Source organism: Polistes dominula, unplaced genomic scaffold (assembly GCF_049000335.1).
Source record: "Polistes dominula isolate Pdom_NZ unplaced genomic scaffold, Pdom_raw_medaka contig_16, whole genome shotgun sequence".
In the NCBI taxonomy this organism is placed as follows: Eukaryota; Metazoa; Arthropoda; class Insecta; order Hymenoptera; family Vespidae; genus Polistes; species Polistes dominula.
The window spans coordinates 5,267,259-5,280,585 of NW_028301040.1; the positions used below are offsets into that span (position 1 = coordinate 5,267,259).

The following is a 13,327-nucleotide window of genomic DNA, read 5'->3' on the forward strand; positions in this document are numbered from 1 at the left end:
ATATCTCTTTCTATATACATATATATATATATATATATATATATATACATATATATAGGGAGAGAGATAAAGAGAAGGGAGCCTGCGCGGACTCGTCCTTCCTCCTCCTTTCATCCCCACCACTGTCGATGAAAGCTGCTCCTGGATGGCCCTATCCTGCTCGCAGAACAAGGACGTGAGTTTTACCAAAGAGTAAACAGAGTAGGATAAAAGATACGATGTTGTATTATTTCTATCTCTTTCTCTCTTTCTTTCGTACTCCTTTATCATTCACTTACTAGTTCTATCATCATCGTTAGATTCTCTACCCTTTTCAGTGATATCTCTTCCAGAAGGTTATGAGTCCTGCAATTACCATAGCAATATTGTCCAGAAATGGTTTAAAGAGAAAGACAGAGAAAAAGAGAGAAAGAGAGAGATGTTCTTTCCCTTTTTTAAGTTTCACTCTTCCTTTTCTTTCGAAAGTAGTGCACCATAGCAAAATGTCCGCCATGTTGGAATCTTGAGAAACTCGTCAGAAATTTTTTTTTACAAATAACTTTGCGATCGTTTTCTGATCTGATAAATATATGTTTCTAATATTATTTACATTTTTTTAAATAATAAAATCTAAGCATTTTTATACTTCAAACTTTGTTTTGTCTCGTATCGTATATCTCACGCGAAGTATAAATAAAAACGCTCGTACGATTAAATTTGAAATAATAATTAATAAAAATTTGGAACAAGAGGAAAGAAAACAAACAAAAAAGAAAAAACGAAATAAGAACTTTACCTTTTTCGTCAAGTTCTATCTAAAACACATTAGCTTTGCTATCTTTTGCTATTTTTGACGAATTGCAAGGAAAAACACGACACACGCATATTCTCTTTCTCTATCTCTCTTTTTAAGAAAGAGAAATGCATATACGTAACTACGATACGAATAGAAGAAAGAGATGGTAAAGTACGTGAAGGGTTGCGTCAAGGGGAAGGGAGATGGGAAAAGGGGGAAGAAGGAAGGCCATATAGAACGCGCAGCCTCCGCATGGACCAAAATGGCCGGCTGCGCGTTGGCCGATTGGTGTTTTGGATGCGGTAGAGGCGTGGTGAAAACATGCCGCGTACGAGCCACCGATCGACGATAAAAATGAATATCCCTGCTAGAAAGGGAGAACGAGATTGGGTGGGCAAGGGGTGACGAGGGGTGACGGAGAATGGCTAGGGGGAAAGGGAACTGACTATGGTGGGGTGGGGATATGAAAGTGTGAAAGACAAAGATCGTATATATGTGTGTCTACATTTCCATGTGTGTGTGGTGTGCTCGCAACTCTCTCTCTCTCTCTCTCTCTTACTTTATATGTACAGTCAACGTGCAAGCTGCAATCGTGTTGTAAAAGGGAGGGGGGAAGAAAAGATAGCGGTGGGGAGTGTGTAGAAGACTTTTTTATAGATCCCTTTCCTCTTCTTACTTACACATACATTTATATGTTTGTATATGTAAGAAGAAACACGAACGAAAGAACGTATACCAGCATATGTATATACATTTCCACCCCTTCCTTTCTCTTCTCTATCTCTTTCTCTCTCTTACTCGCTGTTGTGCATGATCTTCGCTGTGTAATGTACCGTGAATAGGAGAAAATAAATACGTACCACGCGAATATCGATATATATGTGTGTGTATATATGTGAATATATATAGAGATGTTAAATGTAAACTCGTATTGCATTGAAGTACACGAAGTACATTTCGGAGATCGTCATTAAGAGAAGATGCTAATTAGAGACGCACGAAGATCATATGACGATGAAATAAATATATATATTTTTATTACTTGTTATTCTATTTGTCTCTCTCTCTCTCTCTTTCTTCTTTTTATCTTTTTCTTATTCTTCATCTTCATTGCAACCCAAAAAAGAATTTATCAGACGTCTTCTCGAATTGTCGTCACAATGTTTATGACGAGATCTCAATCTGTTTTATATAAACATGCACATATAATACATATATATATATGAGTACATATAGTTTGTGTGTATATAGAAACTGGGATATGTTTTCACAAGTACTGCAGTTCCTTTTGGAAAATGCAATGTGTCAGAGATGAATCCCTCTGTTCGCTATCGGTCTCAAATACAAGACCAGGACGGCTGTGTTATTGTCGTTTGTTTGTTTGTCGTATTCGATAAAGAGGGAAACGGAGACAACCTACAAAGAGAGATAGAGAGAGAGAGACAGACAGAGAGAGAAGCACCCTTGGTGCACTAGGATATCTATTAAATGGAGAGAGGAAGATGCAAGGAAGAAAGAGAAAGCAAACAAGGATGGGTGACCACCACCGGTTGGTTGGTTGGTAGGTTGGTTGCTTATATGAGTGTATATCATGTTCCATTCTATGCGCTTCTTTGCTCTCCTAAAATCGAATGTCACTGAGAAAAGAAATGTCACAATATTCCTCGGTATATATCTAGTTGACATTTTTTTTTCTATCAAACTATAATACTACACAATGCTACACATTTCTTCTAGTTTCATTAAAAAATCATTGCAATTGATATTGAAACGTTTCTTTTGTTAAAAATATTTTCAAAAATCGTATCATTCTACAAAGTTCGTAATTATTAAAAAAAAAGATTAAATTTAAAAGGGATGAAAATAAAGTAAAATTGATACTTTAAATCAACGATTATCTTCTGTTGACAGAACTATTACCAAATAACTTATTTTCTTTCTTAAACATCCGTATCGAATCATTGCTTTTTACTAAACGAACGAAGGTGGTCTAACAAACAAACAAACAATAAGAAAAAGAAAATAAAAAGAAGAAAAAAGAAGTTTTTTCTTCGAATAAATACAAAATACCTAGTGATCCTCAAAATTTGGATTCGTTGCTAGTAGTAGTAGTAGTGGTAATCCTACGTTAGAATGTTTGACAGCATAATTTTCACGTTAGGGGGTGGCCCTTTTATGCTTGCGCCTGGGCTATCGTATTGTCGTTGAAATAAGCCATATCCCACATTATAAGTACTCCGAACTGCCTCTTCCTTTTCCCCCCTTTCCTATTTTCCTTGCCTTTTATGCACATTTGCACGTATGCACGAGGCATACAAAAACCTAACTAAAGGGACAAACGACAGAGGTCCTATAGTAGGTTGTATTCGCCATAGAAAAAGTTAGAGGGCGTGTTGAGAGGGAAGAAAAAGAAAAAAAGAGACAAAAAAAAGGAAAAGGACCATGGGATTTTTTCCCGTTTTTTTTTTCTTTTAAATATTCTTTAATGTGGTTATTTTTATATGTTTGACCACAAACCCCTATCGTATTCTTCTGAGAAAAGATGATTCTTTTTCCAAAAAGAAAAATAAAATAATTAATATTTTTAAATTGTTTAAACGCACTTTTAGTTTTTTTTATTAGAAATTCTAATATAATGACTAACTTTGTCATACTAAACATATAGAAATATTTGGATTTGAAAAAAATCTAATGGTTACAATCGTAACGTTTGAGAAACGTAATTCCCAGAAGAAGAGTCAAAAGGTAGAAAGATCGTCTTTCAATTCTTGAAAGTAGAGACTGCAACAACGTCAATCACGACACAGAAGAGGTTGCCGAAAAGAAGAAGATCGAAGAAGAAGAAGGTTACTCTTCTATTCCTAAGGGAATACTCGTCACTCGACACCAATCAGACAGAATCTGTCAAAAATCTGTCAACCGGTGATATTGTCGTCGCCATTCCCTTTCTCCCTTTTGAGATTTTACCAACATGATGAAATCGGATCGATGATCGTGAAACGAGTGGGATACAAAGTGTATATATGTGTGTGTCAAAAAAAGAAAAAGGGACCAAAAAGAAGGGGGGGCCAGAAGGAGGCAAGGCAAAAGTTTGGAAGAGCACAAAGTGGACCTTCTCTTTTTCTCACTTCTCCTGTTCTTCATCGAAGAGCATAGGTATGTAAGTAGGTGGGCCTTGCCACCTATATTTGACACCTTTCAGTCTAATAAAATAAAATGCTACGCCGTGGAATGTGGTCTTCTCTCGTTCAGGGACAGAAATGCCGCTTCCACTTTCGACTTTGAATGTCCTCGCGAGTTGTTCCCTATCCCCGATTCTTCTCTCTCTCATTCCCAACACGACGGATCCTACAAAAGACGATGATATCTCTCGAAAAGCAACGATAAGGGTCTTCTCTTCTCTTCTCTCTTCTTTTCGAGTCCTTTCAAAAAAACTTGGATTAAATGCGCTCATGCGTATTAAATTCTTAAGTTAAATTAAGCATAAAAAGATAAAACATATTTTTTATTATAAGACAAAGAATATTTTGAAATAATGTAATCGATTGTATAATTAATATTCTTATATCAAAAAAAAAAATTAATAAATGAATAATCTAACTACTACTCCTATGTTACTGCAGTCAGTAAGAAGTAATAACGCATTGTTTATGATTGGATATATCTACGTCAGTCAACAGTAACGTTCGCACTTCATAACGGTCCAAGCTTTAGAAAGTGGCGTTATCCAGGAGAGTTGATCATCGAACCGTAACCGATAGCACTGTGGTCGAAGTATTACCACGTATATATACGTGGGTCCTTTATGAAAGAGCTTGATATATCGTGCACTATTAGATTTTTCGCCAGACCTATAATGTCTCCTCCATTGTGCCCTCTCTTGAGAGAGAGAAACGACTTCAACGATAAATCCTATAAGGATTTTTCAAAAGAAAGCATTTGCTTCGTCACGCTTAGGCTTATCATTTACAAAATCGTTCAAATGTTGTTTTCTACGAAAATACAAACGACTCATTTGATGTTCTTTTTTGGTTTTCCAAATTTGGTAATAATATTTTGTTATTATTTTTATAATACGCGAATTATTTTATTGTTTACAAATTTTTGTCTTATATTTTTATGAAGAGACACATGCACACCGCGAGAGCTCGTTTAAGCATACACACACATAACACACACACACACACACACACACACACATACGCATAATGAAAAATGTTTTTTCTATCGACTCCTTCAACGTGCAGATTAAAAAGCGACTCGACGATTGCCTCTCGGCGAGTACCGCATTTACATTCGTTCTAATCCGATAAGAATCGTTCCTACAGATGTTTGGAAGGTTTGTTTGTATTGAGATGCACGAGAGAGATATATAATCTAGTCAATTTGACACCCTCATCGAGGACCTAATGGGTGCTTTCAACCCTGGAAGAACCAGTTAGGTACAGTTGTCAGGCAAACTCGCGACTGGTCTCTACCACCTATGACCAACACACAAAAAGATCTCTGAAAGAGAGAAAAAGAAAGAAGAGAATAAAGCAAAACCGAGAAGAGAAGAGAGAGATAAATGTGAATAAAGAGTATCTTCGTTTCTTCGTCGAATATATCCCGCGATGGATGATCCTAATCTTTCCAGATTTTCATTATCCTTGATTTCGAACTTCTCTCTCCCTTAACTATATATCTCTGCACTTATGAAACGAGAAAACTTATGAAATTCGTCTAGGACATTAATTCGCTTTTTTCGGTTATCAACGAAGTTGGTACGTTGTGTAATGATACTTCGGTGTACTTTTTGCGTGGTAGAAATCTAGAAAAAAAATATATATATATATATTTATAGATACAAATATTAATATACGAAATGATTTATAAGTAAAAAAATTGTACCTTCGTATGATCGGTGGAAAATGATCTTTATTGACCTCGTTAAGATCTGGTGCTCCGCAAAGGAAGCTTACGATCGTACCGATTACCATTACAACCAAACAACCGATCAAAGTATAATACATAAAAGAAATCGTGTAAAGGATGAAAGGTTCATTGTCAACGTCAACTGTGGATACATTTGTCGGCATTGTTGTAGTATGATTGTTTAAAATATCATCCTTAAGGAAACATTCGGCAGTAGAAGTTGGAAGAGGCTTATAGATCAACTTTTTAAGAGCCATATTCCATTGAGCACCAGCAATAATCCATACCATTAATGCCATAGAAAATGAGCTACCAACAACAGCACCCTTTGTTGTTGCCCATGGTACTAACATACCTAAACTGAACAGACCCAACATCGAGCCAGCTGTAATCCCGGTCAAGCTCATGGATACTTGAAAAACGTCTCCAAGACGATCAACTACGAAGACCAATGCCACACAAATAGTGCCTATAATAACTACCGTGATCTAGGATAATAAAAATGTATCTAAAGTAAACGATTGTAACTAAAGAAATCTTCTTATTTCAATTCATCAATAATTGGAATCGATTTTTCATGATTACCTTCATAATCGTAGCTGCTTTTTTCTCTTTGTCAGGAGTATCGGGCATCCAAGGTTCAATGAAATCCTCGTAAATTGTACCAGCTGTTGTGTTTAATCCACCACTCATACTGGCAAGTCCAGCACTAACCAAACCAGCAAGGAAAAGTCCTGGTAAACCTGGTGCATTAGCAGCTACGTCCAACACGTAATATGGTAAAATTTGATCACTCCTTGATACTACCTATTAAAAAATATTTCAAATTATATAATTATACTATTATTAAAAATGATTAATTTTTTCAAGTTAAAGGAATCTTACGTGTGCTGTTATTGGATCGCATTTGTAATATTTAGCATACATGATAAGTCCAGTGAATACCGAAACCCATTTAACTACCACCAATCCAACTGCCATAAATGCTATTGATCTGTGCAAAAATGATTAATGTATAATACAAAAAATATGAAATAAACAAATGATCTTACTTTCTTGCTTCTGTCATCGTTGGTACAGCCAAAAACCTTTGCATGGAAACTTGACTGATACCGATGCCAACAAGCCATGTAGTTGACATGCCTACCGACATACCCCAAAAAGAATTTCTAGTAAAGGGACTCGGATTCATGCTGTTGAAATAGAACAAATCATTATTATACATATATACATATATAAATTTATATTATTAGATAATAAAAAAGAAAGTCAAACATTAATGATATAATAGCACTCGAAATTCTTACTTCCAAAACACAACCCTCCCACCTTCATCCGCTATTTTCCAAATTTCGGTAACACCGCCCACGGATCTGATCCCTAACAAGAGAACAGCAAACAAGCTTCCTACGGTTACTGTCATTTGAACCGTGTCCGCCCATACGACGGCTTTTAAGCCCCCTAAAAATATACCGAAAATGTTAGAACGTGAGTTAGAAGACAAATTAGAATTTAGATTCTTATATTATAAAGTTATCTTCATATTTTAATCGTTAACATTAATTACGTGTATTTTTATTTAATTATTACTATTAATATTATCATTAAAAAAGATTCTAAGAAATAAAAGATAAGGATTTACACGAACTATATTTAATAATAATAAAAAATGGGATTCATGGAAAAAAAGAAATGATAATGGAAGAGATAAAAAAAAATCTTCCTTGTAAATTTTGACGCGTATTTCTGCAAACAGACACGCCAATCGCATTATGGTCGTGTAAACATTATCTTCGTTGCAATGTACATTTAATATGTGTAATAAGCACAATTCCACATTGTCAACATTCAATAATAGGCGTTTCCACTGATAAGAATTCACGACAGCTATTTTCTAATACAATAATGATGATATTAATGACGATAATATTAATAGTAATAATGTATTAGACAAAATAAAAAGAAAAGAAAAGAGATAGCTAGAAAAAGAAAATAAAATTAATTTGCCAATCCATGACAATCCATCATATTTTTCCACGTACTCGTTTACTACCATACGCGTTGAGATCTTTGATAACGTCATGCTTTATATATGACGTTTGTAAACGAAACGTCACGGAAGTTATGCTTCCTCTTGCACACTTCGTTTATCAAAGTACATGTATCTCTAAACAACCTCGAGATGTTCCTGTTTGACGATGACGAGAGTTTAATCGTTACATTGACTCGCCAAAGTAATCTTCTGCTCTTTTAAAAACTTTCAATCCTTCTAACTCGATTTATTTTTAGTATCCTTACCCGTCAACTTATTTTTTTTCTTTCCTTTTTTAAATAAACGAATTAAATTAATTCGACGTATGAATTCAAACGATTACCTACTATTTTTTTCCTTTACTCATTTTGCATTTGAATAAATTTTGTTGGATACGTGTTAGATTTTTTTCTAACATACAAAATTCTATTAAAAATATTTAAATAAATTTTATAATTCTAGAAAAAAATTATTAATTAATATAAAATGAGCTAACGATTATCGTATCGGTCCAGTAAAATGTTAGAAATAATTATTATAAACGCATTGACGACCATAATTAATTAAACACCGTTTGTATACTCGAATCATTAATGTCAAATTTAATGAACTTAATTATTCATAATATATACTTACTATAGTCGTGTAAAAGATGCAAACGATGCAAATGACGGGTGCAATTAGATGTAAATTAATTGCAGTTGCTTGAGAAAATGCTAAAGCGGGAACGTAAATAATCAAAGGGATGTAAATGACGAGAGACAAACAGTATAAAAATGATGCGAACAATCGTACAGGTCGGGCAAATCTAATTTCTAAATATTCAAATATACTAGTCAATTGTAATTTGAAAAAGACAGGTAAGTAGATGTAAGCAATGATCGAGCAAGTTATGAAAGAGGTGAAGATGCATGCTGCATATTGGCTGCCATGTTGATACACCTCTGAAGGCACGCCAAGCAAAGATACACCGGATATGTGACTGAAAGAATAAAAATGATTTTTTTCTTTTATTTCTTTCTTCTTTCATTTTCACAAAATTGAATTTAATCTCGTCTTTTTATTATTAAGTTGCAACACATATTACATTCTCCATTTTGAAAAAACCAAAATATTTCTTTGAATTGTTCTTCGTACAATGAGATTACGAATGAATTTGTTTGATTTAAATTAATTTGAAATAAAAGTTTGATTGTAAAAAAAAAGGAACCTTTCTCTTACCTGGCGATTAAACTCATACTGATCGGAAAAAAAGACATAGTTTTACCACCGAGTAGATACTCGGTGGTACTGTCTTGTTTTTTAAAGAAACCAAAATAAACGCCAATGACCATACTGATGCCTAACAGGAAGACGAATAGGGTGTAATCGGTCCATCCGAAAGTAAGATGTTCCAATTTATTGCCGATGAGAATGGATGTTGTATTATTATCTATCATATCGGTTTTAGGCGACTCTGTAGAATCACCGAAGATGTGTTGGACTACTTTTAAACGTTCACTGAACACTTTCTTTGTAATTTTTAATTTTTCTGTACTTATATAAACTTATCAAACGTGGATATCGAATAATGTTTTTCTCAAAATTGACCGGTTACGATTTAACAATATAGACCATTACATTGATATATGTGTACAAAAAAAACCGAAGCTATCTTATTTAAGCTTGGAAAAGTACTCCTGACGAAATCTTCGTGTCTACTGATAATGGTGATGTGGTGTATTTGATTCTATATGCGTTACTTACATTACACGTAACATCAGTCTTGATTTACAACAGGTATATAAAACGGTTAAATTCATGAAAGATTTGCAAATAGACATATGAACGTTTTATAAATGGACATCTTTTAGTCGTTTCGGTACATATATATACGTTTCATGACCTATACTGTCGCGACTCTTGTTTGCCCAAAAAAACAGGGAACAAATTTTTAGGATTGTATATTACTTGATGATAAGATCGAAAAAGACGGGTGGAGACAAGAACCGAAATCAGATAAATACCAATGCTGAGAATTAATATTTGTTAAATGATCTACAAAAAAATTTATCCTGTTGATGTTAGAGTGGAAAAAAAGAATAGTATTTTTTGATTGTAATACAAATATCAATGAAAAGATAACCAACGTACGATAACTTCCAGTACCATGAAGATAAATAAAGATAACAAACAAGGAAAAGAGGAATTTTAATAAGAATATATATGATATATATTTTCTCTTTCACTATCCAACTCTACTAATGCACTCCATATAACAACCATTCCGTTAATTCTTGCATTCGACGTTGTTTCTCAGTTTCCTCGCATTTCTTCAATATTTCATCTAAAATTTGCTGTTCATCTTCGTCCAAATCTACCAAAGGATTCAATGGACTAATGACCATATTTGGAAGCGTTACGTCGTAATAAAGAAATATCTGTCAACAAAAAATTACAAATAAAATTTATACATTTATTTGTTTAATATGGTGTCTTAGATAATACTTACTTTATTATTAAAAGTATTGTAAACGAGGCAAGGTGTAGGAGTACGTTGTACAACGTTATAATAGCCTGTACAAAAGGCTCGAACTGGTTCTTCAAATTGAAAACGTACGCTATTTCTTTGTTGATCTAAGATATAGGTTTGACCATCCCATGCACAGGCTATTATTTCATCGGAACCATCGTTGGTTACATCCAAACGGCACAAAGCAAATATTTGATGATCCACTTGCATAGCCCTGTAAAATAAGAAAAATATATTATAATAACTGTTCAATAAACAATTCATTTCATCGTATAAAATATATTTAACTCACCACAATATATTTTCATCCTTTACCAACATTATAGTGCCGTCTAAAGTGGCAAGAGCATATGGCTTCCCTTTCGAAGAATCTTCTTTAGACTCATCCAACTCGTCATCTTTATCCATTTCAATTTGTATTTCTTGATTATTATTATTATTGTTGTTAATATTAATGTTTTTGTTATTATTATTATTATTATTATAATTAAAAGAAAAATCTTCGAAGGTTGGTAACAATAGATCTTTCTTTGGCTTAGGGTCAAAGTCTCCAAGAATAACATTACCACCCAAAAGATTACCATCCACTTGATCAACACCTGCAAATATCAAACCTATTAATAATTATGTAAATTTGTAAAATATTGAAAAATAATTTACTATCACCTGCCGTATCTACGCTGCTATCATTTAGTTCCGATTGATAATTATGCGATTTAGTTTCAACCAATAAAGATTTGATATTTCTTAAACTCGACGGACCGTCATCAATGAAAGATTGTTTAGCTGGAGTATCGTGTTGTATGATATTTTTTGGTACTTTGGATTCCAACGATGCTATTAACGATATCATTCCTGATTCCAGATCTCCTATAATTTCGGTAGATATATTTGGATTACGCATTCTAGATATTCCTAAAGTTTGATAATCAACACAACTCGCAGCTACTTCGTTATCCCCTTCGCATGATTCATTTTCTAATCTATGATCTTCCGCGTTGCATTTAATTCTCATGAAAGTACCACCTGGCTGGGCAACTAACAATGTCGGAGTTCCATCTTTCGAATGCTGTAATGTTTATTCAAATATTACAACATTCTAAAGAATCCATAAATGTAATTGCATTTTTTGTGAAAATTATTTTGTCAAACCTGTAATGTAACTGTTCCAATTTGATTGGCACATTCCCATTTATTCAAACCAACTAATTTCCCAGTCCCGAAATCTGTATTACTGGACCACCTGTATGATCTGACAACACGGTCTGTTAATCCAAGTATCATTTCATTTGCACCATCTTTATCAATATCAGCTACCAACACTACCTTTGTATTAGTTGGTATTCTTTGTACATGAACGCATTCCATTTTTCCAGATAATTCGTTTATTTCGCTAATATTATCCACGTGTTCTGAACTTGGTGAACTCGTCATATTAATAATACTACCGATATCTATTTTCACAAGATAAAAATATGAGACCTTTATATTTTTAAACGTATAAAAAAAGTGAACGTACCACCAACAGTCTTAAGATTTTCTTGTTCATCTTCTTTGTGCAATTGCGTTAGTAAGGATGGTACATTACTAGGATTAACAGATCTTGGACTATAAAAAATATGTGCCCAGCCGTCTCCGCAAATAACAACCAATGCATTTCGTCCGTAATTAAAAATATCACCTATAGCTACACAAGTTACAAGCCCAAGGCCAGTTATTTTTTGCCATAATTCAGATCCCTAAAAAATAATCGTCAAGTTAGAAATTATTAAATGTATTAAAAAACTTATCTAATGTATGATGCAAAAGATTATAAACTTACTTTAAAAATATAAAGTTCTCCTTCTGCTGTGCCCACTACTAATTCATTATCTCCATCATTATCAACATCTCCTACCGTTAATCCATGTCTACATATAGTACCTGGTAATTCCCATTGTAACCTCTTAACAAAACTTACAGCCCTCATATTTATAATGCACTTTTGATTAACTTCTTCTAGAACTTAATATTGTACGTTGATTTGGCATGGAAGCTTCAAGATATTGCCAACGATTAGGTGGCCAAACTATGCAAGTAGCTTTAGCAGTAATTAAACCAAGAGAAACTGGTCCAAAAGTATTCGAGTCCATTGAACGACCTGTGTGATCTCCTTCCAACCAGCAATGTCCATCTGGAACCTATACCACAATATCCAATGTTCAAAATTCATTATAATGAGCAAGTAAATAGAAGTCAGTTTCTGATTAGAGTAATAAGTTTGACATAAACCTGAAGGTAATCCGATTTATATCCACGTGTATGTAAAATGTCACCTGCGAGGCCTACAACTCGTTTGATTAATGTTTGACTTGGTGATTTGGGGGATATCACAGATACTATTTCACCTCGTTGAATATCGCGAGTACGTATAGCCCAACGATTTAAGAATACATAATCTGGATTTTTTAAATCTGGATTTAAGGCTGGTTGCATTGAAATTCCTTCCACTTTAGCCACATATCCTACTGTGTCCAAGAAGGTAATCCCAACAGGGATGCCTATTAGGACACTACGTAAAAAATGTGGTATTCTCATGTATCACTCTAATTAAATAAGAAATAAAAAATAGAAAAACAATTGTTATATTAATAAACTTATATTAATTATAATAAAATATGTGAGCCAATTCTTATTTAGGTTAGAAAAATGTGCATGTATACATACCAGATTAAATATGTTTATTTCATTTAAATTTCTTTGTATGATTTATTTAAAAATGACTTATAAATAATTGAATTTAATATCCTAACTAAAATTTATTTTCACTAACATTTATACCAAATATAAAGACAATAGCCATTAATACCGACAGAGATTACTATCAGGATTGCCAACACGTGTTGATGAATATAGAAAACTAAAAATAACTAATATAATATAATATTAAATAATCTACTAGTACATTATCATATATTTAAATATATTCGATATATTCAATATATTTGGTATACATATGTATTTGAATGCAATAAAATATTCGAAATATCTCTTTTTGTAAAGAAAATGATTCAAATTGTCGCGTAACTACCGCTCAAAAATGAACCAATGAAAT

At 33.4% G+C, this 13,327-nt stretch overlaps 3 protein-coding genes and 1 long non-coding RNA gene across 6 annotated transcripts; 1 reads left to right on the forward strand and 3 right to left on the reverse strand.

Moving 5' to 3' along the window:
- Positions 1–58: 58 nt before the first annotated feature.
- On the forward strand, positions 59–6,732 carry LOC149031811 (uncharacterized). 2 transcript variants are annotated; one of them, XR_016177322.1, is made up of 4 exons: positions 84–175; positions 3,441–3,931; positions 6,310–6,468; positions 6,560–6,732. It is a non-coding gene; the product is annotated as an uncharacterized LOC149031811 (long non-coding RNA). The 2 variants fall into 2 exon arrangements; XR_016177321.1 differs by lacking the exon at positions 3,441–3,931 and having other exon boundaries at positions 59–175.
- On the reverse strand, positions 3,925–9,754 carry LOC107066229 (sodium-coupled monocarboxylate transporter 1). Its single transcript, XM_089174688.1, has 8 exons — positions 8,943–9,754; positions 8,354–8,703; positions 6,997–7,150; positions 6,742–6,882; positions 6,575–6,683; positions 6,275–6,496; positions 5,666–6,177; positions 3,925–5,585 (listed from the first exon to the last, which is right to left on the reverse strand). Exons 1-8 carry the CDS (start codon positions 9,158–9,160, stop codon positions 5,498–5,500), a joined length of 1,794 nt encoding a protein of 597 aa, XP_089030814.1. The 5' UTR covers positions 9,161–9,754; the 3' UTR covers positions 3,925–5,497.
- Positions 9,755–9,909: 155 nt separating this feature from the next.
- LOC107066226 (KICSTOR complex protein ITFG2) lies at positions 9,910–12,202 on the reverse strand. Of its 2 annotated transcripts, none has more exons than XM_015320660.2 (7): positions 12,056–12,202; positions 11,753–11,972; positions 11,386–11,687; positions 10,900–11,302; positions 10,526–10,832; positions 10,213–10,447; positions 9,910–10,141 (listed from the first exon to the last, which is right to left on the reverse strand). In XM_015320660.2, exons 1-7 carry the CDS (start codon positions 12,200–12,202, stop codon positions 9,962–9,964), a joined length of 1,794 nt encoding a protein of 597 aa, XP_015176146.1. In that variant the 3' UTR covers positions 9,910–9,961. The 2 variants fall into 2 exon arrangements, with proteins under 2 accessions (XP_015176146.1, XP_015176145.1); XM_015320659.2 differs by having other exon boundaries at positions 10,526–10,847.
- A 19-nt stretch (positions 12,203–12,221) lies between these two features.
- On the reverse strand, positions 12,222–13,257 carry LOC107066227 (mitochondrial inner membrane protease subunit 2). The gene is made up of 3 exons (XM_015320661.2): positions 12,940–13,257; positions 12,505–12,818; positions 12,222–12,413 (listed from the first exon to the last, which is right to left on the reverse strand). Exons 2-3 carry the CDS (start codon positions 12,808–12,810, stop codon positions 12,222–12,224), a joined length of 498 nt encoding a protein of 165 aa, XP_015176147.1. The 5' UTR covers positions 12,811–12,818; positions 12,940–13,257.
- Positions 13,258–13,327: the final 70 nt, after the last annotated feature.